This window comes from Callospermophilus lateralis, chromosome 14, assembly GCF_048772815.1.
Source record: "Callospermophilus lateralis isolate mCalLat2 chromosome 14, mCalLat2.hap1, whole genome shotgun sequence".
Taxonomy (NCBI): Eukaryota; Metazoa; Chordata; class Mammalia; order Rodentia; family Sciuridae; genus Callospermophilus; species Callospermophilus lateralis.
The window spans coordinates 10580671-10606467 of NC_135318.1; the positions used below are offsets into that span (position 1 = coordinate 10580671).

Genomic DNA, 25797 nt, shown 5'->3' on the forward strand with positions numbered 1-25797 from the left:
ATTGACAGAAATGCTTATCCAGTGTGGAATCCACTAATGGAAGGTTCCTCCGTGTTTTAGAATATAACTTTTAGGACTATTTAGGGAATGTTCTATTTTTACATTCATCCAAGAAAGGTGAAGCTCAGACATTGTTGCCACAGGCCTTATCAAAACAGCTGAACCAGATTTAAACTCATGTGACACTATGATGTGACTCTTATTTTCAATGTGCCATTAATAAATTAATGTTTACAAAATAGAAGGAATAAGGAGGAAAAGGGAATTGAGTGCTGGAGGTAGGAGAAGAATCAAAGGCAGGAAGGCAAACTGAATGAATAGAAAGATGGGAAGGAGAATAAGAAGGCAGGTAAGACCACACTAATTCTATGATCATTTATAAAATGCCTTAAAGCAAAATAATGAAAATGATAACTGATATTTGTACAGCCTTACCACATCCTAGGCCTAGAAATGTATCCACTTACTCCTTTTATTTACTTATTTATTTTTAATTTTTTAGTTGTAGTTATTTATTTCTGTGTGGTGCTGAGGATTGAACCCAGGGCCTCGCCCATGCTAGGTGAGCGCTCTACTATTGAGCCACAACCCCAGCCCCCACTTACTCCTTTTAAATAATTCTTGCAGTTCTTATCAGTATCTCCCTTTGGCAAATAATGGGAGGGGGAGACACTAAGATAAAGATACTTGCTCACAGTTACCAAGAAAAATGGCAGAACCAGCTAAGCAGAATCACAATGCTGTGAGTAAAACACTGACTTCCCTTGTGACTGAAATAACTCAGGGAACTGAAATATCCAAGAACCACTCACTTGAATAGTAAAAAACAAATACACTCAAATAAAACAAATACAAAAATCAAAACACCCAAATTACAGGGAAAAGAACATACATGCACGTACACATGCAAATACTTCTTGGACTCAAACTTATGGAACTATTGTTACATGCTATTTCACTGTTTTTTTAATTATAATTTAGCTAGTACCAACAGTCTCCATCTTATGGGATTCATGGGCTTTTCTGACAAACGTTCTAAAAGAAAATTTTAAATTTAAGTTTTCTGCCGCAGCCCGGCTGGCTGGGCAAAATAACCAAGGGTGTGACGAACAACTTGTGTATATTGATACAGCAGGAGTAGGAGCCGTTTATTGTAGGACAGGAGCGATATTTATACATTCCACACAGCTTATCTAATTAACATAAACTCGATACAGCAGTTAACCAATAAGGAATCTCCACACTTAATGGCTCCCTGGTGTAACTTCACAAACCACTCCCTCTGGCATTTTGCCAGGAGCCATCCAGACTTGTTTACAGACTAATAATTCTCAAATTGATTTGAGATTTTTCAGAAGCTACAGGTTACTGGGTTTGATTGTAAATATTTAAACTCAGTAGCGAATAAAGCTGATAAATATTACAAGCCAAAATATTGCTATTGGATTACCACAGAAAATCAGGGCTCAACATTTTAAAGTTCAATAGCATATGAGGAAGTATAAAAAGTTTCTCTATATTGTTTAATTACTGAAGTACCATGTGCACACGCACAGAGCGATGCTACAGTATAACCGCACAAGGGATAAAGGCAGAGTGAAAGTTTCATTGTGCTCCAAACTCTTCCCTAACTGAAAACTGAAATTAAATGTTTAAGGGTGAAGGAGTTAATGATTTAAGACATTTTAGAATAAACAGAAAATGCTGTTTCAGTAACTGATTAATCTTCACAATTTTCAAAGATTTTTGAGCTTCAAAACTTATTTAATGCTACAACTGAATATAATTTTCTAGCGATTTAATAATCAGCTTACATACACTTAAGATGCTACAGGATATTTAAAATTATATACAAATACACTTCCAAAGATACTAAAAGTAACAATAATATTCTTTGAAGCCTATTGTCTGAGAAGCAGAAATTTAGGCCCATATGAAAGATTGTTCGAGATTCAGATCCCTTGAGGTCCAGTCAACCTAATACTGTAGAAGACAAAAGACACCAAAGAACTTACAACAAGGTCTTATTATCCAAAGGTGACATCTATTGTGTAAACATACCAACACACAGATGGAGGGAACTCCACTATACACCTCCTCCCAGTCCCAATTCCAACGATTTTCAGAATTAAAAACAGGGACTTGCAGGTAAATAGATGGAGAATATAATGTTCAGTGAAGTAAGTCAGTCCCCAAAAACCAAAGGACGAATGTTTTCTTTGATATGAAGAGGTTCACTGGTAATGGCAATAGGGGGGTGAGCATGGGAGGAATGGAGGAACTTTAGACAGGGCAACGGAGAGAGAGGGGAAGGGAAGGGGCAAGAGGGTAGGAATGATGGTGGAGTGAGTTAGACATCACCACCCTAAGTACATGTATGAATGGTGTGATAATACTTTGTGTAAATCAGTGACTCGAAAAATTGTCTTATGTATAATATGAAATGAATTGCATTGTGCTGTCACATATACAAATTAGAATGAATAATTTTTTTTAAAAAAAAAGAACACATGGCCAGCCAGGGAAGCCAGTCAAGCACACCCCTAAGAGCCAAACACCCTCTTCATTTAAGGCATTGGTATCTAGGGTTTGAAGCAACTGAAAATCTACCTTCCACTTATCAGCTTAGGTCAGCTAAGGTCCAGGTCATCGTGAGCTGGGCACTCTGCTCATAGCATAAAGTAGAAGAAACACATGTCTGTGTGAGGAAGCTCTTTAGGTGGAACTTTAAGGCCTTTTACATTTAGGCACCAGAACTTCAGCTTTATGAAAAAATAACACTAATTAACTAAACTCTACACAAAACTTAGAATTGACTTAAACAGTTTTCTACATCAAGTATAAAAAGAAATAATCAAATCTATGAAATGAAACAAAATTCAGAATAAGCTATATACTAAAAACTAACGTAAATCTGAAATATTCATCTATAATTCCCAAATTCAACTTTTATTTTTATAGGTAGCCTCACTACTCTATTACTAATATTTTTTAAAAGTCTGCAAATGTGAGTTAAAAAATAAATTTATGGTAAAATGTTGAATTTATTTTTTGGTTTGGGTTTCCACTGAGATTTCACTGGAAAAATAAGAGAATATGTAGAATCTATTGCTAATGGACTAAACGGCCAAAGATACTTGTGGTTTCAAAAACTAAAAAGGGACACTAATAAATTGGCACAAAATAAGTTACTACCAATGCAATACTAAGAAAAAAACTCACCTTGCAAAGGCAGAATCTTTACCCCAAATTCTTCAAGACATCCAAGGGCCTGGATAAGGTCTAGTTCCTCTTGAATGGCAGCAGGCTTATCTGTTATCAGCTGTAAGCAGCACCTGTGAGAAATTAGATTTTTAAAAAGAAGCATGTTCTGCCAAATTATCTTTCTATATTTAACATGAGACCAGACATATTTATCATGAATCTATGACATTGCAGATATTTATTCAGCTAGATGCTTTGTTATTTTTCATAATTCTTGTAGTAAGCCCATGAGAAAGGCAAGTATCATGGCATAAAGCATTCTAATTCCATTTAGTGCTATTTTACTGATGAATACAAAAGTAATGATTACATTAGAAAGGACTGTTTTTTAAAGACAGAATTAAGATAATTTTTAATTTCCCTTTTAGAAAAAACAATTCAGTCTCAATGTGGTTTTCCAAAAGCAACTACAGAAATATTTACTGCACAAAACCTTTTTCTGATTAAAAAAAAATGAAGCAATCAATTGATAATACTGACATATTAGCAAATTACTTGTCTTTGTAATTTAAGAACACATTAAGCCTATCAAGTTTGGGGTTTTTTTTGTTTTGTTTTAATTTTTTTTGAAATAGGGATCTCACTTTCTTGCCCAGGCCGGTCTTGAACCCTGAGGCTCAAGCAACCCTCCCATCTCAGCCTCCTAAGTAGCTGAAACTACAAGCTCATGTCATCACACCTGGCATACAGAATATTTTAAACAGACTTTCAAAGTTCAGAGAAAGTGTATTATTTCATTTTTTATTTAATGAACAAGCTTATTCTCTAAAGATATATAGAGAGGAATACAGAGTTGGCAAATCAGAGGTCATGCCTCTAAGGACCAATAACTGCTGAAACCACAGACCCAGGTGCCAGTATCTAGACGCCATATGCCTGAGTGATACAAACAGGCCTAGCTTGTTCTTGCAAACCTATAGGATTTAAATCAGTTGAACACCCATTTATACTCCCAAGTCACTATAGAAAGTCTGATTTCTTTGTAGTTTTTATATACACTTCAAATGTAATTTCCTCTGAATCCTGGAATTCTAAGATGTGAAAGTTTATACTACAGATAGGCCCATACTTTCTCAAGAGGTAGTATTATAAACAATTTCCACAGACTGCTGTTTTAAAGAAAACGTACCAAATTGGGAATTAATAAATCCTATAAAAGTCACACAATGGAATATTCTAACTATCAAAAAATAACTCAAACTTACACCAAAAAAACCCAATCAATAAATGGGCTAAGAAACTGAGAAGACACTTTACAGAAGAAATACAATCAATCAGCAAATATTTGAAAAAAATGTTCAACATCTCTAGCAATTAAGAGAAATTTTAATCACAAGTACTCTAAGATATCACGTCACTCCATTCAGAATGGTAATCATCAAGAATACAAACAACAATAAACGTTGGCAAGGATGTGGGGGGAAGGTACCCTCATACACTGCTAGTGGGACTGCAAATTGGTGCAACCACTCTGGAAAGAAGTATGGAGATTCCTCAGAAAAACTGGAATGCAACCACCATTAGATCCAGTTATCCCACTCCTTGGTTTATTCCCAAAGGATTTACAACCAGCATATTATATTGACACAGCCACATCAATGTCTATAGCAGCTCAATTCACAATATCTAAATTATGGAACCAACATAGGTGCCCTTCAAGAAATGCATGGAAAATGTGTTATATATACACAATGGAATATTAGCCTTAAAGAAGAATGAAATTATGACATTTGCCAGTAAATGGAGAGAGCTGGAGAATAGCATGCTAAGCAAAATAAGTCAACCTCAAGGAACCAAAGTCTGAATGTTTTATCTGATATGCAAATGCTAGTTGACAATAAGGGGGTGGAGCTAGGGAAGAACAGACTTATTATGGATTAGAAGGGAGTGAAGGGAAGGCAAGAGGTTTGGGGTAGGAAAGAGAATGAACCTAACATTATTCTATGTGCATATATGATTACCCAACCAATTTAATTTAAAATAATGTACAATCAGAAGAATGAAAAGTTATACTCCCTTTATGTGTCAAAAATGCATTCTACTGACATAATTTAGACAAATTTTTAACTGCAATAAACTTATATGTACTTATATCTAAAAAACATTCAAGATAGAACATAAGTGATAAAAAAGATAAAAAGGTGTTTGTTATTTTTAATAAGGAGGGATTTTATTTATTTAATTGATTTCTTTTTTTAAGTACACAATAGCTGAATGCATTATAATTCTTATTATACATATAGAGCAATTTTTCATATCTTTGTATATAAAGTAGGTTCATGCCAATTCATCTTTATACTTGTACTTTTTTGCATTACTATCTTTATTACACATACATACCACAATTTTTCATCTCTGTTTGTATATAAAGTAGGATGATACCCAAATCGTGTCTTTAGTTCATTGTGAGCTTTGCCGTCTTTCTCCCTGTCTGTCCTTAACCTCTTTAGCCATGATGATAATTATAATAGCAAAAATATAGTAATAGAACATTATATAAGCATTTTAGAAGAAACTGGGTGCTTTCATAAATAACATTTCTAAGTAACTAAACATTTTAACTGATCATAAAAGCCTGAAATTTCATGCACAAATATTTTATGTACATATTTTATGGATATGTGATGTTGTAATACTTGTATACTAAAGTTTATTAGTTATTAAAGTGAAAAAGCTTTAAATATTTTGGTAAGTTATGTAAGTTTTATATTTAAGTAAAACATGAAGAGTATGAAATGATCATAAAAAAGATATGTGTTATAGTTTAGATATGAGGTGCCTCCAAAAAAAGCTCATGAGAGAGAGCTCAAGAAAGTTCACAGGTGAAATTTGGTTTGAGAGCCTTAATCTAATTTGGTTTTGAGAGCCTTAATTCAGCAGATATGGATTAACTATGTGTTAAGTAAAGGCAGATAGCATATGGCTAGAGAAGGCAGGTCACTTGTGGCGTGCATTCAGTGGGTCTATATGTGGGCCCTGGTGAGCAGAGCTCTCTGCTTCCTGTGGGCATGATCTGATCTGCTTTCCTCTGCCATGCCCTCCTGCTTCCCGGGACCAGAGCGACAGAGCTGGCCATCTGCAGACTAAGACCTCTGAAACTGAGGTCCCAAACAAACTTCCTCTCCTCTACATTATTCTTATCTGGTCTTCTGGTCACAATGATGCAAGAGATGACTAAAACAGACTGTATGAATAGGAAAAACTTGTTATTTAAGAAAGAGGATGATGTTCAATAAAATATTTTGAAAGATAAAGAAACTAATTTTAACAATAACTGAGGAAAATTTAGAGGAAACAGAATGAGGAGAAAAATGTTCCCATTCATATCCTTCTTATATTGTTTGGATATTTACTGCTTTCTCAATAAAAAGCTAGTTAACAAGACTACTAGATAAGAATGTACTGGCCGTGATGGGGTTGTGGCTCAGTGGTAGAGCACTTGCCTACCTTTTCTCGCGTTCCTTTGTTTGACCAAAGAAACAAATACTCATGGAGGACATGAGAAAGCCAAGTCCTCAGAAAAACTGCTAATTGAACTAAAAGCAATTTTAAAATGTGTTTGTAGAAAGGAATGAAAATCAATTTAGCTTTAAGCAAGATGGAACAGTCTAAAAAAGGAGATCAAAGAAAAACAAAACAGACTCAGACTTCCAAGATATGAATTAGATGAGAAGTACGTAGTAGTAATAGGACTAGATACAACAACAGAGAAAACAGGTGGTGGTAAGAACATCAGGAAATTGGTCAGATGGCAGGAAAAAGGATGCCACTTTTCAGCTCCTGCAGCATTGAAGAAGTAAGATCAATGTTATGGTTTGGTCATGGTTTCAGTGTCCCTCAAGGGTTCAGATGTTGGGAGCTTAGTCCCTAGTATGGTGGTGGTAATATTTCTTTAAGAATTGGGGACTAGTGAGAAGTTCTAAGACTGGCCCAGTCCCCTTGATCTGGCTTCCCATGGGTTCCTCCCTCTCCCACCTCTCCTTGCCTTTGTGATGCCATCTGCCAAGTGGTGATGTAGTAAGGCCCCCCCCGCCCAAAGACAAACCCTTTATGGTTCAAACTTTCAGCATCCAAAACTATGAGCTAAATAAACACCTCATCTTTGTAAATATTTAATCTCAGGTTATTTCGTTTTAATAATGAAAAATGGACTAATAGAAATATTTTTGAAGCTTTTATCATAAAGTGATATATTTTTTCATCAGTATTTATTAGTCTTTTAATTTCATCAAAATTAACTGTAAAAACTAATTTCAAATCATGAATAAATTCTTTCAGGGAAAATCAGTTCAATTTTGAGTAACTAAAAATTTAGACTCTTCTATTTAAATAAGAGGATTAAACTAATAAGAGAGGCCAAGAGAGGAACTGAATTTATATTCTAGATATTTCTACTTCGAAGGAACTTTTGAACTTTATCATCTAATCAGGTCTCTTGTCTCTAAACAGATCAAATACTGTGCAAAATCCTAGGAATTTTCAGAACTTTAATTTATATGCCATCACATGAATCTCTTCCAACAAAAGAAAAATATAGACTTATAATCAGCACAAATGACCTAACAAAAAACAGGCTGGAGATACTGGGTCAAGATGAAGTAAATAGATATTCATAATTCATTAGTTTTCATTTTTTACTGAAGCAATAAATAACTGTACTTTTATAAAGACATAAAGAATCAAGTCACGGTGGAGTTTATGCATTGTGACTTGCCCCTCTCTTATGAAAAAACAGGTGTTCTACCTGGCCAGATCCATGCAGCTGTCGCTAAGATTGGTGGATGAGTTGAAGTACTCTCTGCTGGCAGCCAAAACCAAGTCAACACTTTTCTCGTAACTGACCCTGTACTGGATTTTTCCTTTCTGGGCCACACTGGCTGCAGGATTTACTGACCAAGCACTGCAGTGCATCATTTGACCAGCTAGGTAGATGTTCTCAAGGCGACTGGAGCACAGAAGGCTTTCTGTAAATATCTGGGAAGGAAAAAACACAGGAATTAGTGATAGACAAGGCAGACTCATTTTTAACAAAATGAAGGCTCTGAAATCCAAATGAAACAAAAAACACATTCAACCACATCCGCTGGTTGTGTAACACTGTAGAGGTACAAAATAACAATAAATTATATCCTTCAAAACCGGCTAATTTCACTTGAATAAAAAAAATTCACCTTTTAGAAAGATGAAAGAATAATTTCACTGAACCAAAACAAAAGCATATAATTTTAAGGTGTTAGAAGCATTCAAAGTTCATATTCATTAAAAAGAGCATCTAGTAGATATACTCCCCTACCCTTAACCAGGGCCCTTCTGTTAAACTATAATCACTTCAATTTTTAAAAGGAAGTCTTTGAATATGATATACATAACTTATAATTGGTTAAACCATCTGAATTCAGTCTCGCAAACTAAACAGACAAGCTACAAGTGTTATATTTAACCTAGTCATTAAAATTATGATATACCACATAGATTTTTTTCAACCTGCATATTAAAAAAATATTTCAAGCTGAACGCAGTGGCACACGCCTATAATGCCAGCAGTTCAGGAAGCCAAGACAGAGGATCACGACTTCAAAGCCAGCCTCAGCAAAAAGTGAGGTGCTAAGCAACTCAGACCCTGTCTCTAAATAAAATACAAAATAGTGCTGGGGATGTGGCTCAGTGGTTGAGTACCCCTGAGTTCACTCCTTGGAACTCCACCACCCGAAAAAATACTTCAATAAAAAGACACTGATAGAAAGTGTTCATGCAAATATCATTATATTCTAGGAGGCAACTAACAGTATCAATTAACAAAAGTAATAAATTAATTGAGCTTACATACATACTATATAAAGTATTAACGTGATCCTTTTAAAGCCTACACTAATGATGTGATCTATAGGGCTGGGGTTGTGGCTCAGTGGCAGAGCACTTGCGAGGCATTGGGTTCGATTCTCAGCACCACATAAAAATAAACAAAGTCAGATATTGTGCCCATGTATAACTAAAAAAAAATTTTTAACTTTTAAGGAAAACTAATAATGTGATCTATAATTAGCACAAGAACTTCCCCAAGAATGTTCTTCCCTAGCATTCCACAGCTGGATGAAGATAGAAGAGAAACAGAAAAGAAAAAAAAATGTATATATATATATTTCATGGAGAAGAGTCTCCTCATAATTAAGATCAAGTTTTCATAGTTTTCCCTTGTTATCGCTTTACGAAAAGCATTTTTGACCAGGCCTTTATTGAGATGTCTGTTAAGAATAAAGTCTCTAATGTTTAAGAAGTATCTTCTATAAAACAGATATTATATAGAAAGTAAATCAATGAACAGTCCTCGTCGCTTCTTCCATCTGACTGACCAAAACAGCTTCCTCCAAGCATGGACCAGTTTCTCTATAACTCTGGTTTATTCAAGCAAGCCATAAAGACTCAAGGCAAAAGCTGAAAAACTCAAATTATTTAATCCTAAAACTTAAAGTCTTGCTAAAATGAACAGTATGGATTTCTGTTCTAAAGGCTATAAGTAAATCTTTATGTAACATTTTCAAAGTTACACCACTGAGGTTTCAAATTACTTTCCAAGGACAGCAAAATCTAATAACTGAAAGTCAGTAAGACAATATAGCATAGTTTAAAGGTACAAAAATGATATTTAAAACTTCTAAGTTTATCAAATCTATACAACTGTCTTCTAGAATCTTCATAATGTTTCAAATGTTTTCTCAACAGAGAGACACTCAAATAGATATCATTAAGATGTCAAGCCTAATAAAAAGGTACTACAATATTTTAAAATGTAATATATCAATCCGGTTGTTATGAGAGATTACTGCACAAAGGAGCTAGTTGAAGTGTAACATACAGATGGCCAATTTTTCAATCGAATCCTAATCCGAAACAGGAAGGTACCAAAACACCATCACAGTGATATAAAAATACTACTTCAGACATAGTAAGTCAGTTTTAGATTCCAAGTGCATACAGATTATTTTCTCCTAAATTTGATTTCAAGTTTTGTTTTCAACACACAATGGGAAGTTACTGGCAATTGTATGTGCTGTGAGACTGTAATCAACAATATCAACCTTACAGTCAGTCAAGCATTTAAAAACCTGAATTTCAAATATAAAATCATTCTTTTCTCAACAGTCTGTTACTGCTTTTTTGTTTTAATTACTTAAATTAAAAAACAACAATTTCACAAAATAGAGACCTATTTTTACAACTCTCATTCCATAAAATGGATTGTGCTTTGTTATGGGAATGCCCTATATGGTTTTGTACATGACTTATTTAAACAAGAAACTTCAAATGCGAAACCTCTTTTAGGCTGAATCTCATTAAAAGTGAGTTAGTTGGATCATCAGCAATTTATTGTTATTACACAAACCTTCAAAAATAATAAATAAGTCCCCCCTGGATTATGTTCCCAGCCAAGTGACAACCATTTCTTAAGCATCATTTTTTACATTCCAGACATAACACTGCGGGGTATGTAAGGATGAATGTGTTGGGATAACACCTAACTAGGACCATGACCAAATTCATGACCAAATCAAAGGAACACATATGTAAGCAAAAACTATTTTAAGAAAAGCTACAGCAGAGGTAAGTTATAATGAAAAGACAAAGGAAGGTATCCCTAGGGGACATAATTAGTGAAGTGAGTCCTAAAAATGCATCGGGATGTTCCAAGTAAATGAAAAAGGAATATATTTCTGGCAAAGTACATAAAGTCACAGAAATGTGGACCAGCATGGTGGTGGATAGGTGGATTCATGTCAGATTTGATGGAGTTCCTGGAGTATAAGTTCATGGTGGAGAGTGACCAAGGTGGGAGCGGACAGGAGAATGCAGGCTGCTGTGGCTCTCCATGCCATGCAAACAACAACTACAATGCTAACATTTTCATCTGGTTATTTGTATGGATATCAAGCAACACATTTAAGAAAGGGAGCACCATGAACATTTTGTTTTAGAAGAATACCCTGACAGGATAAACAATAAAGAGATAAAGACATATGGAAAACAAGTAAGATAAAAGAAGACAAGACACATCTGGAAGAGTTTTCTAAGGCACATTAAATATGTTTTTTTGGTTTTATAGTCTTGTTGCATGCTGAGGGCTGAATTAAGGGCCTCCCACAAGCTAAGAATGCACTATACCAGAGTTACACCCTCAGCCACTAAATAAAGTTTTAATAACCACCACGAAGAGAAGTCATGTACAATTTTGTTTTTAGCTGATGATTACCCCATTAAATACTTGGTGTTGCAATAAGCAAAGATAGAAAAATAGTGAGTATAAAACTACTAAACTGGAAGTACTAGTCAATTATCAGCTATTTGAACAGTATCACAGTGCAGCTTATTGTCATCTTCCTTGTCACCAACAGTGTAAAAAATTAAAAGGCAGCAGTTTACAGGAGTAGTTACCTCATAACAAGCATCGGGATCCAGACACGTGTACACATTCTGCTGCATGGTTAACATGTCTTGCAGCAAGGTTCTCCAATGAGACTCACTCACAGGAGGCTGCCTGTAATAACAGAGGAAAAACAAGATGAAAACCGAAAACATGAAAGATCTCTCTTCTATTAGTTAAAAGTTAAGAACACAACAAACAAGTACCACCATTCCAAATGATCACTAGGAATGATCTCATATGAAGACAGAAAGAAAAGCTGGGAAGCTGTACCTCAATGCTAGAGCTGCTGCCAAATCAGCCCCTGTCATAGGCTGCTTAGACACGAAACGAGCAGCAGAAACAATAAATGGCAAATCGACAAGTTGTGAGTTTCTAAGGTAAAATAAAGCACAAAAACAAAGCAGCTATGATGAAGAAAAAGCATTTGGAGACAGGAATTCGTTTCAAACTTCATCTTCATCACTGTGCACCTCCTCTCTGAGGTCTGTCTTCAACTGAACATTCAAACACATGGGGCAACCACAGGCGATACTGGATTTGAAGACAGGATGGGAACCATGACTCGCAGCAGGGCCATTTGAGTTGTTCCTTCAGTGACAGTATGGACAGCATTCCATAGAGCAACTTACAGAATACTGCAGAGTCACCTTCTCAGGTGACAGTTCAGGTAAAAAAAGCCTCATGGAGCAGTTACAGGAGTTCACCCCGTGGGCACAGCAAGGAGCTTCCTGTTCCCAAGAGCCAGGACCCTCTGCAACTATTCCACAGACACAGTGTTCCAGGCCCCTTAAGAAACATGCCAGTGACCACACTCAAGAAAGGCCCAAGTGAAAAGGTCCCACAGGGAATTTCTGGGTCATTTACACTTCTTCCATGCCAGAAGTAATTTACCAGTTCGATCAATTATACCCAAGCACTGAGACGTTTGTAATTCGGTTGATTAAAAACCATTTTATGTTTTCTTCCAAAGGTACAGAGAAGGGAATTTATGATCAAGATCTCCTGTAGCAGGGGAAAGGGTTTTGCTAACATTTTCATCTACAGTCACAGATTAGCTGTCATTTAATATTTCTGAATTTCACTTTCCTAACTCAAAGCCCACCTCAGTTTCAAAAGGAATGGATAATAATTCTGATGAAACACAAACATTGATGCAAGATGCTCCTATAAGCTTAATTACCCGTATGAACTTCAGTTTTTAATATACTGAGTTCTAGGCTCCCTTTTATCTATGTTATAAAGATGAACTTAAACTAGAACATACAAAGAGACTTCCAATTTTTCTGGTAATAAGTTTTCAACAAACAATGAATGAAAATGAAGTTACAAATACATTTATGTGTTTAAGTTACATATGATTACTAATATTGCCTTGTAGAAAGAACACACTAATTCTCAAAAGTTCATCTTAGATTAATATATATTTGTTTGGAATCATCATTTATGTTTACCTAAAATTTGTTTTCAAGTTCTACATAATGAATCTCAATTTTTTTTTTTTTTTTTTTTTTTTTTTAGTTGTAGATGGGCACAATACCTTTATTTTATTTATGTGGTGCTGAGGATCAAACCCAGTACCCCATGCACACAACGCAAGCACACTATCACTGAACCACAACCCCAGGCCTGAATCTCAATGTTCGAAAAGGGTAGATTCTGTTTTGTGTTTGTCAAATACCAACTAGATAATGTATCTTTTTGTTAATCATTTTTGGCTTTATGTCATAATGCATTTTTTAAAAATCATTACTATTTCCAAGTGCTGTGATAAAAAGAGCAGATTGACAGTACACATATAATATTTCTATACGAAAAGTATGCATTGAGGTGAATTTCTGTAAAAAATCTAGTCTATAAAAAATTTGTCATGTTTTCTAGGCTGTCCTGCAACTCATGGGCTCAAGTGATCCTCCTGCATCAACTTCCTGAGTTCTTGGAGTAAAAGGCACACATTACCTTGCCCAGCTTCTCCTAAAAGTTTTAGTAAGCATATGCTTCTTTTAATAAGAATATGCTTCACTTGCCTTTGGCATTTTATATTACACAAATGAATAATTACTCTCGTTTCATATGTAATACATAAGAAAACCATTTTTTAGCATACACACACACAAAATATATAACATTGGCAAGAATTTCTCAGAATAATCCATAAAATGTTTTCTTTAGTTTGATATTAGTACTTGAACTCTACCCTCTGGCCTCAAAGAATGGAGGACTCTTTCAGCTTTGGTATGCAAGCGGAGACACAGCAAAAGGTTTGATGAAGTGAGGGCCCCAGCTTCCACCAGCTCAATAAAATCAGACCTAGGCATCATCTAGCTGAACTCAAGTCCTCACAGCCCAGCTGTTGTTCTAGAAGCCATCAGCACCGGGACAGATGGTATTAATGTTTCCTCACACATGGCTAGTCGTAAATAGAGTTCTAATTAAAATAAATTATAACACATTATTTATAATGGCCTTCTTCAGAAAACATTCAGTAAATAAGAATGAAGAATAGAACTTGAAGAAACTAAACAGGCTTGCAAATTAACAAGATTCCTGAACACACACATACACAGTATGAGTTCAGCTTTGGAACAGAGGTGGATTTTTAAGGGAAAAACAGTCTTGTATTCAAGATGGTCAAACCTCGGTTTTAACAGATTTGATGACATTGCTACCATTTAGGATATATACAAGACTATTCTGGAGGTAATGAAGGCCAAGCCATGGTAACGTAACAAAATAATTAAAATTCATTTTAAGCATACTACTTTGAAAATGGGCCGTATTCTTAGTAAACAGGTCACTGAGTAAAAATTAACTTCAGACACTTCAACATTATGTAAGGAACTCAGTGTGAGGACAATCTTGCAGCAACAGCAAGGCTTTCCTGTTAAAGAGAAGGTTTTAGAGCAGTCAGAACCTCACACCCCACTTGAACAGGAATTTTTTTCCCCCCTCTTAAAGGAAAGAGAAGTGGGATTTTTGTTTTGCATCTTGATTGATTGGTTGGTTGTTTTGCAGCACTTGAGATCAAACCCAAGTCTCCCAGTCTTCGAGGCAAGTGCTGGTAGCACTGAGTTGCATTCCTCCGACCATTAAGAAATCTTAAGAGTTGAATCATTCAAAATCTTAATCATTCAATAGTCAGACAGCTGATACGCGAGTTCCCATCTGAGCTGTATGGTGGTGATCATGTTCGTGCTAGAGAATGAGTGATCTAAAGGGGAATGTAAAGTACAGACTTTAATTACCACAGGATGCTATTTCGAGAAATGAGGACAACAGCAAGGGAGGCACATGGGAAAAGCCAGGGAATCTCCAGGAAAAACAATTCATTCCACCTGGAGTAGTCAAACCAGGTTTCCTAAAAAGATGTAGAACTAGATCTTAAAAGAGGGAAATATATAAGACTGACTCGTTAGCATCAGAGTTTTTTCTTTTAATCTTTAAACTGTATCTCAAAATTCGAATAACAAGAGAGAAAAAAGATTTTGAAAAGCTCTCATTATTTGATCCTACTTCCTGTGAGCCTGCCCCTTCAGCATTAGCTTTTGAGAAGGCTTTTCCCAAGCATTCTTCACATCTTTACAGTCTCCTGAGGGTCAGGTTCAGAATCTAACCTCACCTGCATCCTTGGGGATCCCACTCCACTCCCTACCTCCAGCTTACACCTCTCTGATCATCACATCCATCTTCAATCTGGAATCTCCACCCTAAGGTCACAGGTCCTCTCTGCTTATTTCCCTGCCTAAAAATCTAGTATAATAGATTAAAAAAAACTTCAGAGTTTATTACTGAACATTTGGATACCACCTACTTCAAAATGCCTTTCAACTCTGTTGCCAACTTTTTTACAAGATAATCTTTTAATTCTCAGACTTCATGAGTATTCTGTTAGAATAATTTAATTGGACATAGCTCCAACCAGTCCAGAGAGGTGTCATGTCTTTCTTCAGAAGCCTGACATCAAGCATAATACAGACACTAAGTATGTCAAAATTCATAACAAAATAGTCATAAAATAATGTAAATAAAAAATTCATAAATATTTAAGAAATGTAAATGTTAACTAATGAGTTCAGTTGTCCTGTCTCTCTTATAACTGGTTTTAAATAAATTTCCAAAGAGAAACTCAGCAAAATTTCTAACTTCCTTAGAATGACTATTATACTTCAAATGAAGTTAACATAGAAACATAATTAGTGTAAATAAAAATGTTCTAGTTATCAAATTTAACATTATCTTTTTACACTTATTCACACATTCGTTTGAAAAGATTCATTACCTATAAACTGTTAGAATCTGTTTTAAGCAACAGAAATAGAACATGAAAAAGTCATATATTCACCAAATTATTGAGTAACACAAATATTTTCTGATCAGCATCAGAAAATAACATTTCCACTGAACAAATTTTATACTTGTGCAGCTCTTAATTTAATATGTACATATACTAGAATCCTTATAGGAATGCAGGAAAAGAATAGATCAGCTTAGGCAGAACTGACATTTACACGACTGTATCTTCCAATCAACGAACATAAGGTATATTTGTCCATTTTTTATGTCTATTATTGTTCTCAGTGTTTGTAATTTTCAGTGTATATGATTTATATATTTCATTTTAGATTTACTGCTAGAAATGTGATGTTTTGATCCTATTATAAAGTTCCCAACTTCATCGTCATTAGGGAAATACACATTAGGATTTCAGTAAAATGCTATCGTATTTGCTTAAAAAAGGAGGAAAGGGAAAAAAAAAACTCAGTATCAAATAACTATATACTGCTACAGCAATATACACAATAATTGTGAAATATTTGGCAGAATCTCCTAAAGTTGGTCTCAGGCATATTCTATAACTCAGCAATTATATGCTAAGTAGGTATGGTATTCAAGAAAAACACATATGCATATATATCCAAAGACATAAGTATAGGAAAGACAGGAATAAATCTGACTTAACTTTCCCATGTACATACGTAAGCATAGCGTAGTCAATCTCCACATATGTACAACAAGAGACTGGGATCTTTATTAGAATAAGATACTTCAGATTTGTTTAAATATGTCAATATATTCTATTACCATGTTTAATTAAAAAAGAACAAATTTTTAAAAATTAAAATTATTCATAGAAATAGTATTAAGAACAAGTAAAACTGAGAAATAATCAAAATGTCCATAACATAGAATTTATAAATAATGTATTATATTCACAAAATGAAATATTTTACAACAATGAGAATGAACAAATAATGTTATACCAACAATGTAGATGAATCTCACCAATATAATGCAGGGAGACTACATAAAAGTACATACTATAGAATTTTATTTGCATTAAGCAGTAAAAAGGGGCAAAGTTATGTATTGAAGGGAGGTCATGACTGGGAAAGACGAGAGATGTGGCTTACAACAATCCTGATTAGCACACACTGTATAAGCCACATGCCCTCCATTCTGACTACTCTCAGCTTTCCAAGCACATGGCAGCTTTCTACTTTAGCATCCAGGACTATGAAGTCTGCAGAGAAAAACTATATAAGCTAGTCAGTCCAACAAAGTTAAAAAACACAAGATCAATGTTTCAAAAATCAACTGTATTTCATTACATCCTAGGAATGGACAATTTAAAATTAAGAAAGCAATTTCATTTACAATAGAATCAACAAATAATATTAGAAATCAATTTAACAAAGTATGAGATTTGTGCATCAAAATCAACAAAATCATTAAAGACCCAAGTAAATAGAGAGGTATACTGTGTTCATGGAATAGAAGACTTAATAGGGATTTAGGATAGCAATGCCTCCAAAATATGTAAATTTGATGTAATCCCTACCAAAATCCCAAATGAGAGCACTTGACATGTCGATTTTAAAGTTCATATGTAAATGGAAAGGCCCTATAAAAAGCAAAACAAATTTGAAAAAGAAAAAAGTTGAGAGACTAATATTAACTAATGTCAAGATTTATTATAGATCTATAATAACCAGTGTAATGTGCTTTTGGAAGAATGAAAAATTAGTAGACAGAATAAAGACTTTAAAAAAATCACCCTTACACATATGCACAACTGACTTTCAACAAAGTTGCAAAGGTAAGTAGGTAGAGAAATGACAGTATTTTCAACAAGTAGTGTGGTTAACACTCAGATGTGAGGGCTGGGACCGTGGCTCAATGGTAGACTCCTTGCCTAGTGTGTATGAGGCCCTAGGTTTGACTCCTAGCACCAAAAATTCATTCCAATGTCATGCATACTTTGAACAATAAAAGTAAACTCTTAAAATGCATCATGAACCTAAAAATAAACATACAACTAAAGATTCTGCTATAAAATGTAAATATAAAACTCTGTGGCAAATATTTTTTAGATATGAAAACAAAAGCAATATTCAAGAACCACCAATTGATTTTTAAAAATATGCTTTTAAAAAGACAAATAAGAGAATGGAAAGATAAGGCCCAAGGGGAGAAAAGATTACACAGCATATGTCTAACAAGGAGCATGTATCCTGAATATATTTAAAAAAAAAAAAAAAAAAAAACGAAGACACGATTTTAAAAAAAAATAAGCCCCTCCTGAATTACACCTGTAATTCCAGCAGCTCAGGAGGCTGAGGCAGGAGAATCAAATTCAAAGCCAGCCTCAGCAATAGCAAGGCCCTAGACAACTTAGCAAGACCCTTTCTCAAAATAATTTTTTTTTTTTTTTTTTTTTTTTTTTTTTTTACAAAGGATTATGGATTTAACTCAGTGATAAAGCACATCTGGATTCAACATATAGTACCAGAGGAGGAAAAAAACCTGAAAAGAGAGACTTGTCAAATAAGCCTATAAAAGGATCCCCAACATTATTAAAGACATGCAACTAAACCAAAATCAGATACTACCACATACCTATTAAAATAACTGAGCTTAACAAAACTGACCAATCCTAAGTATTGATGAGGATGTAGAACAGCTGAACTCTCCTACAAGACTGGTTAAAAAAATAAAACGATACAAATACTTTGGTAAACAGCTTGGCAGGTGGCCCCCTCTCCCAAGTTAACCATCTACCTACCATGATTCTGCCAGTTCACCTTTATGTATTTATTCAAGAGAAATTGAAATCTATAATCTACAGCAGATATATTTGTGAAAGTCAAAACTTGAACCATCCAAATGTCCACTAATAGAATAGTTAAATAAGGTGAGATTAATCCAAGCAATGAAATACTACTCAGCAAATAAAAATGAATGGGCTGCTGAATGAATCAAAATATTCTGCTGAGTAAAAGATGTCAAATAACCACCACAAAATACAGATGATTCATTTACACAAAATTCTAGGAAATGTAAAGTAACATGTAAAGGGACAGAAAGCAGATCTGACCTTGTAAGGGAATGTGGACTTGATGAAGAGAAGCTGGCAGGAATGGATCGTGAAGAAGCAATAGCAAACCCTTAAGGGGAATGAATATATTCATGAACCTGACAATACTGATGGTTTCATGAGCATATATATGTCAAACCTTATCAAACTGTATATGTGTATGAGTTTTAACGACTCACTTCCGACCGGCGTGTCTTGTCAATCTAACCATCAGCTTGCGAGCCTCTTCAGAGCTAGACTGAGTGTTCTTAACAAATGAAATAGGTTTCTCAAGTCCATGTTTTTCCAAAAGCTCTGACACACTGTAAGTGAAAAAAGAATTATTTAAAATCTTGCTGCCAAACAAAAGGACTCTAAGAATCTTAAACATACAAATACTTAAGTTCTAGTATAAAAACAAAGCACATCACACAATATGATCCAGTTTTATATTTTAATTTAAGAAAAACAAAGCTCATTATATTTCAAATCTTATTTTCCCCGCTGACTTTCATTAGAATATACCTGGACTAAAGCATATTTTTTTAAAAGGGCATTTTTATTTCAAAATTATTTTAGCAATTTCCCTCTACCATAATAACACAAATCAGTAAAACAAACCAAATATATAATTTCATTGCCCAATTTTAACTCGTTTGTTAACAATTCTATGATTTGTAGCTGTGAGGGACAACAAGACTAAAAATTTATTTTAAAATAAGACCTACGGCCAGGCACAGTGTCACACGCAGCGTGGGAGGCTGAGACAGGAGGATGACAAGTACAAAGCCAGCCTCAGCAATGGCGAGGCGCTTAGCAACTCAGTGACACCCTGTCTCTAAAATATAAAATAGGGCTGGGAATGTGGCTCAGTGGATAAGTGCCCCTGAGTTCAATCCCAGTACCCACCACCCCCGCCCCGCCAAAAAAAAAACACCCACACACACATTAAAAATAAGACCTAAGCATCATCCAGAGACCTATAGGATACTACTGTTTTCTTGAGGTACTGGTAGCATAAGGGCCACAAACATGCAGTAAATAAATTATGACTATTTCATTGTATCTCAGTGAAATATCTTTTCTAGGTTTCATTAGGCAAACAGATAAAAGGAGTAGTGAAAAGTCAACTTGTAATAGGAAGTACTTGATTTATTAAACATTCTGTAAGAAATACAACTGTATAATTTTCAGAACATAGAATAATAAGAATCAAGCTAATAATAAATGGAGGTCCTGAGAAAAATGAACAGTTAATTCTTCATTTAACTCATACATGGTACACAAAACATTCTGTTCCCTTAAGTGCAGCTTAAAATGTTTACCCTAAAGACCCTTAATTTGAGTGAATAAAATTACTGAACTCCAAATTATATTTTACCATACATATTACCACTACTAAAGTGGTGTTATTATCTATAATTTCTATAATTACACATTGAAAGAACAATGTTATTCTTAACATTTTATTTGAAATATTTTAAAGTTACATTTTTACATACACATAAACACTAACAATATTGACTTCTTAAATGGCAAATTAAGAATGTTCCAATCTCAAATAACTCAATGTTTCCTCAGAACAGTAAAGAAAACTATTCAAGTAATATGAAGGTTCTAGCAATTTGATCTAATTAAATATATTGTACCCAAAAAAAGTCAGATGCAATACTTGCTCCAGAAATTATCATTTCTTTTGTGCCTGTTATGTTTAAAGGACTTTAAATGCTTCATATAGTATTAATTCCCAAATTCCACGAGTTCAGTAACTAAAAATAAGGAAACCACAAGTTCAAAGATCACAGAGCAGAAAGGTCTAGATTTGAATATAGGCTCATCAGTCTATAATCCCATGCCTCCTTACTATTCTTCCATTCTGCTGTAACAAGGCAGCTGTACATTCATCACTGGGGAGATTCACTCAAAAAAAAAAACCAAAAAAAAACAAAAAAAAATACAAGGTGAAAGGAGAAATAATGACTAAAAGGCTGGCTTAGGGTCACACTTCTTGAATAGTCCCACTTACTTGGCACAGAACCAAAAGACTTCATTTTTCTCACCTGAGAATTTGTTCCAGTTGGTCTACCATGTCATGAAGAGTTGTGGTCATCTTTGTCTTATGACTAAAGAAGTGAAAGAACAAAAATTAAAATTGTCTTAATAGTGGGTCTTTAATAAAGCATACCACCCAATTCAGTGGTCTAAGAGCATGCTTCTCTTCTGTTTCATATGTAACATACTGTCCAAATAAAAGTTCAGGCTTAACTCCTAAATTCATTCAATAGTTTTCTTGAGTCTATAGATTATGCCTGTAATCCCAGCAGCTCGGGAGGCTGAGACAGAAGGCAGGCCGACTGAGTTCAAAGCCAGCCTCAGCAAAAAGCGAGGTATTAAGCAATTCAGGAGACTCTGTCTCCAAATACAAAATAGGGTAGGGGATGTGGCTCAGTGTTGAGAGACCTTGAGTTCAATTTCTAATACAAGCCCTGTGCCCCCACAAAATAAATAAATAAAAAGACACAAGAGTAGGTCAACATTCTCCGTAACAGATTAGCCAGACAGGAGTAACTACTTTCTAAGGTATTTTTGGTTTAGTTCTGACTCAAGGCAAAAAAGAAAAGAAAAGAAAGAATAGAATTTAAATTAATTGGAGAAGAACTATAAATCAGGGGGCTGGGGCTTAGCTCAGTGGCAGAGCACTTATCTAGCATGTATGAGGCACTGGATTACATCCTCAGAACTGCATACAAATAAAGGCATGTTGCCCATACACAACTACAATTAAATAAAAAACAAAAACCTAATACATCAGATAAGGAGCAAGGCTCCACATACTGGCTTTCAACAAGGCCTGACAACATCTGTGGCCTCCCTAAGATATCCTCATTAGCATTCCATATACAAGGAGGAGCCCTCACACAAAATCATTCCACCCCATCAGGAATCCCATCCACCTCAGTGGTGAAGAACCAGGGAGAAGAACCACCATTTGATAGAATCACTGGCAGGCAGTAAAGACAGGAAAGCAAGTCTTTCTGTGGAAGCCAGTGAGTGGGAACTAGTAGAAATATTATTAGGAAAAGGCACACAAGTCAATAAAATTGTGGCTGGTAGAGAAAAGGAAACGTGGCACAACACATCAAGGGAACACGGATTTGGCAGAAAAACCTAGCAATTGCTATAAACACTTTCACCCTACATGACAGTATGTGCTCCTCACAACTCTGTTGAGAGTCCCAACTTGACACTCTCAGTGCCTTCCCACAGTGCCCTGAATTTCAGCAAAAGTTCCAACTTGAACATAAAGCCTTATTATTTTTAAAATGATTGATCTCCCTGGTGTAACTCTATTTGACAACTATTCGGTGCAACTTTCTGAGATTACACTGCCTTCTTAGGCTTCAAACGAGAGTGAGCAGTCAGGTATAGACTACCTAAAGTCATTCGTCAGAGCTAACTTTCATTAATGTACACCTTCTGCAATAATCTTTTTAAAATTATCATTCTGTAGCATAGTCATAGATACCAAAGAACAAAGTGTACTTCCTTTATGAATTGACATTGAATAAGTGATTATTCTTTTCAATGATTTGGTCTACTTCACTTAGGACCAAGACAGGAGGCATCAAGCTGAGAACCACCGAGTTTCCCACCCAGCTCATTGAAGCAGAAATCCTTCAAGGACTTACTCTCTGAAAAACAGGTTAGGGAGTAGCCTCTGCATCACGTTGCCCTGTATAGAAGCAAATTCTAAAATCCTTCACACTGAAGTTTTTAAACTGTGGGTAATAACACTTTGCTGCAAAATGTCTATAATACAATCCATTTTACCTGCCTTTTGCTGCCTACTGAAGGACATGACTGTTAGAGGCATACTTGCTATATACTGCCATTCTTTACCAAGGATGTGAAGGAGAGACTGGCCATACTCGCATAGGTCTAAGTAATACCAAGTTCCCTACACAAAGATGCCCAAGCCCAACTGAAGAAGGGAGGTACTCAGTACTACTCGACCTCCATCCAGCTTTACCATTAACAGGATAAATGCTGAGATCCTTTCTTAATGGTCAGAAAACTTAGAACTTTGACAAAGAGAAAGGAATGATCGAGATGTACAAATCACCAATGTAACCTAACAGGCAGAATGTAAGATATATCACTTCTCTAAAAAAATGAAAACTGAGACAAGACTGGCAACCCAGATCATAGAACTGCAGAAACAGAGCTAAAAGGCCTTCCAATTAAATATGACAGAAGGAACTCTACATTTATCTCTACTCCTTTCCAAACTCCATTTAAAAGACGGTAAGTGAAACAGCAAAAGGAACTGGGGGTGTACACACAAGGAACAGAGAGAGAAAGGAGACAGCAGTGGATAAGAGATGCACAGAAAATCTGGAGATGCAAATTAGGTGGCTATAGACATTAAGCAGAGAAGTAACAACTGCAAGAAGAATGGAAAGCCAGCACACATGCGGAAAAAGGAATGCCAAGGGCTGGAAGCAGCAGGTATTTCTGAAAACATAAGCACACTCGTGCACACCAGTTATAGTCCTTTTATCTCACACAGGCAGTACACTCTTCCACACCTGGAAGAACAGAGGGACTTCATACTGTAGACAACTGGATTAGGCACACCCCAGTACTAAAAAGTACAAGACATGTAGATGGAAAGGGCGGAAAAGAGGGACTATTCTGAGTTAAAAGATGAAAGATAAAACAAAAAAGATTAAAAAAAGATAAAACACACTTGTTAGCATTTTAGGGTCTCACCCATTTAAATATCCCTTCCTGACCACGTTAAGGTAAGGTTCACCTAGAAACAAGCCTGCTCTCTACGAATACAAGGCTTCCAATCAGCTGTTTAGGGCTTTAACTATAAATTACTCATCAAGAATAAAAACAGAAAAACATTCCTAAGAGTAAAGGCATAAACACAATAAGAAGAACCAGAAACTGAGGTGAGGATCAAAGACAGCAGAAGAACATGTATCCATGCATCTGTGAAACAAGATGGGGATTTTTTTTTTTTTAAATGAACAAGTTCTTAGAATTTAAGTTAAAAAGGTAAAAACAAATTTTAAAATTCAAAAAACTGAATTATAAAATAAAACTAAAGAAATATCCCAGATCAAAGGTGAGAAACACAATGAAAAGGGCAGTAAAAGGTCTTAAATGAGAGCTACAGTTAAATAACAAAATTCACAGATCTAACTTTTGAAAAACAGGAATTTTAGGAGAAAAGTACAAATAAACTCGTTAAGGAAAAAAATATATTCCCCACAGGACTGAAAGTTATGAGCTTCCAGAATGGAGTAGATTAGTCAATGAACAACACAATAAATGCAGACTTGCAAGAAAACATTTTTAAGGTATTTCAGAACACTAAGGACGAGGATAAGATAGTAAACCCTGTAAAAAGGAAGAAAACCACACGTAAAGCACTATGATTCAGAATAGCACTGGGATTCTCAAAAACCTGGAGGAGACCAGAGCAATATCTTCAGACCTTGCAGGAAAAAGATCGTGCACCTAAATTGCACAGTCTAGCCTTCTACCTACTGGAAGAGTGTGATCATGGTATTAGAAAGATTAAAGGACAAAGAATAGGAGATTACCCAATCCAGGGAAAACAAACTTGAATCAAAAGGAAACAAAAACACCTAACTCTGTATAAACAATATTGCATAATTGTGGGGGGGGGTTTTTTTGAGAGAAAAGAGAATTTTTTTAACATTTATTTTTCAGTTTTTCAGTGAACATCTTTTATTTTTATGTGGTGGAGAATCGAACCCAGTGCCGCACGCATGCCAGGTGAGCGTGTTACCATTTGAGCCACATCCCCAGCCCAATTGCATAATTGTAATGACAAAAAAAATAGGAATACAAACAGAAAAAGGAAAGCATTTCCATAAAAGCATACCAAGAATGACCTAAAATTGCAATATTAACAACAAGCATAATATTAAGATAATAAAAATTATGAAAGTTATATGCTTTTATGAAGGCAGGTATTAAGGATGAAGAAAGGAGGCCATGAACAGTTGTCTACTATCAGTCTTAAATTGCCTGGTTTCAACTGTGTTCATACATTACATCGTTTTTAAAAATTAAGAGGGGATCGTGTCCCTCTGGACTCCTGTATTTTACAACAGCACCTCACTTCTTTTCAATAACAACTTTCTTTAGGGAAAAGACCAACTAACTTGCAGAAAGTTCCATATTCTAGATTGACCTTACTATTTTCTTCATGGCTATTTAAATTGTCTTTCTAGTTCCTGTTTCAACTATAGAAGTTTGGCCGAAAAGTGATAGATCCAGAGTGAACAATTCTAGCACAATTACTCCTCAGGGCACTGAAACACCAGGTTCTTCATGCTGCATCACATCAGAAGACAGACATTCGATGTCAGGTTATTTGACTATAAGTGATGCCAGCCTGGCTAAGGTGGCTAGGAAAATGGCAGTCAGACCTTGCCTTTATAAATGTAAATTTCATCTTTAAAAATAAAAGAAAAATAGTCGCTGGGATAATGTTTTAGTATATTGCTTTACCATTGATTTTTCATCTGATTTCAGTACTATTAATGACTACATGATAATTATTTCATGGTGAATTGCAAAACAGGTGTCTACTTTCATAAAAAATATTTTCTAGAAAAGACAAGAAACAGACAAGGAAAGAGAAAATGGATAAGGAGCTTTCCTGTTTAAGTATCTTATCTTGCAAATAAGAAAATTAATGACAAGAGGTTAAATGACT

The 25797-nt window shown here is 35.1% G+C and overlaps 1 protein-coding gene across 1 annotated transcript in view; it reads right to left on the minus strand.

Annotated features, from left to right (window-relative positions):
• Positions 1–25797, minus strand: part of Nbas (NBAS subunit of NRZ tethering complex) — a 324412-nt gene that overhangs the window by 157288 nt on the left and 141327 nt on the right. The window contains exons 27-31 of the mRNA XM_076833054.2: positions 21095–21157; positions 19235–19357; positions 11692–11794; positions 8009–8238; positions 3223–3335 (exon numbers count right to left, since the gene is read on the minus strand). Coding sequence (XP_076689169.2) covers positions 3223–3335; positions 8009–8238; positions 11692–11794; positions 19235–19357; positions 21095–21157 — 632 coding nt within the window. The remainder of the gene's footprint in view (positions 1–3222; positions 3336–8008; positions 8239–11691; positions 11795–19234; positions 19358–21094; positions 21158–25797) is intronic.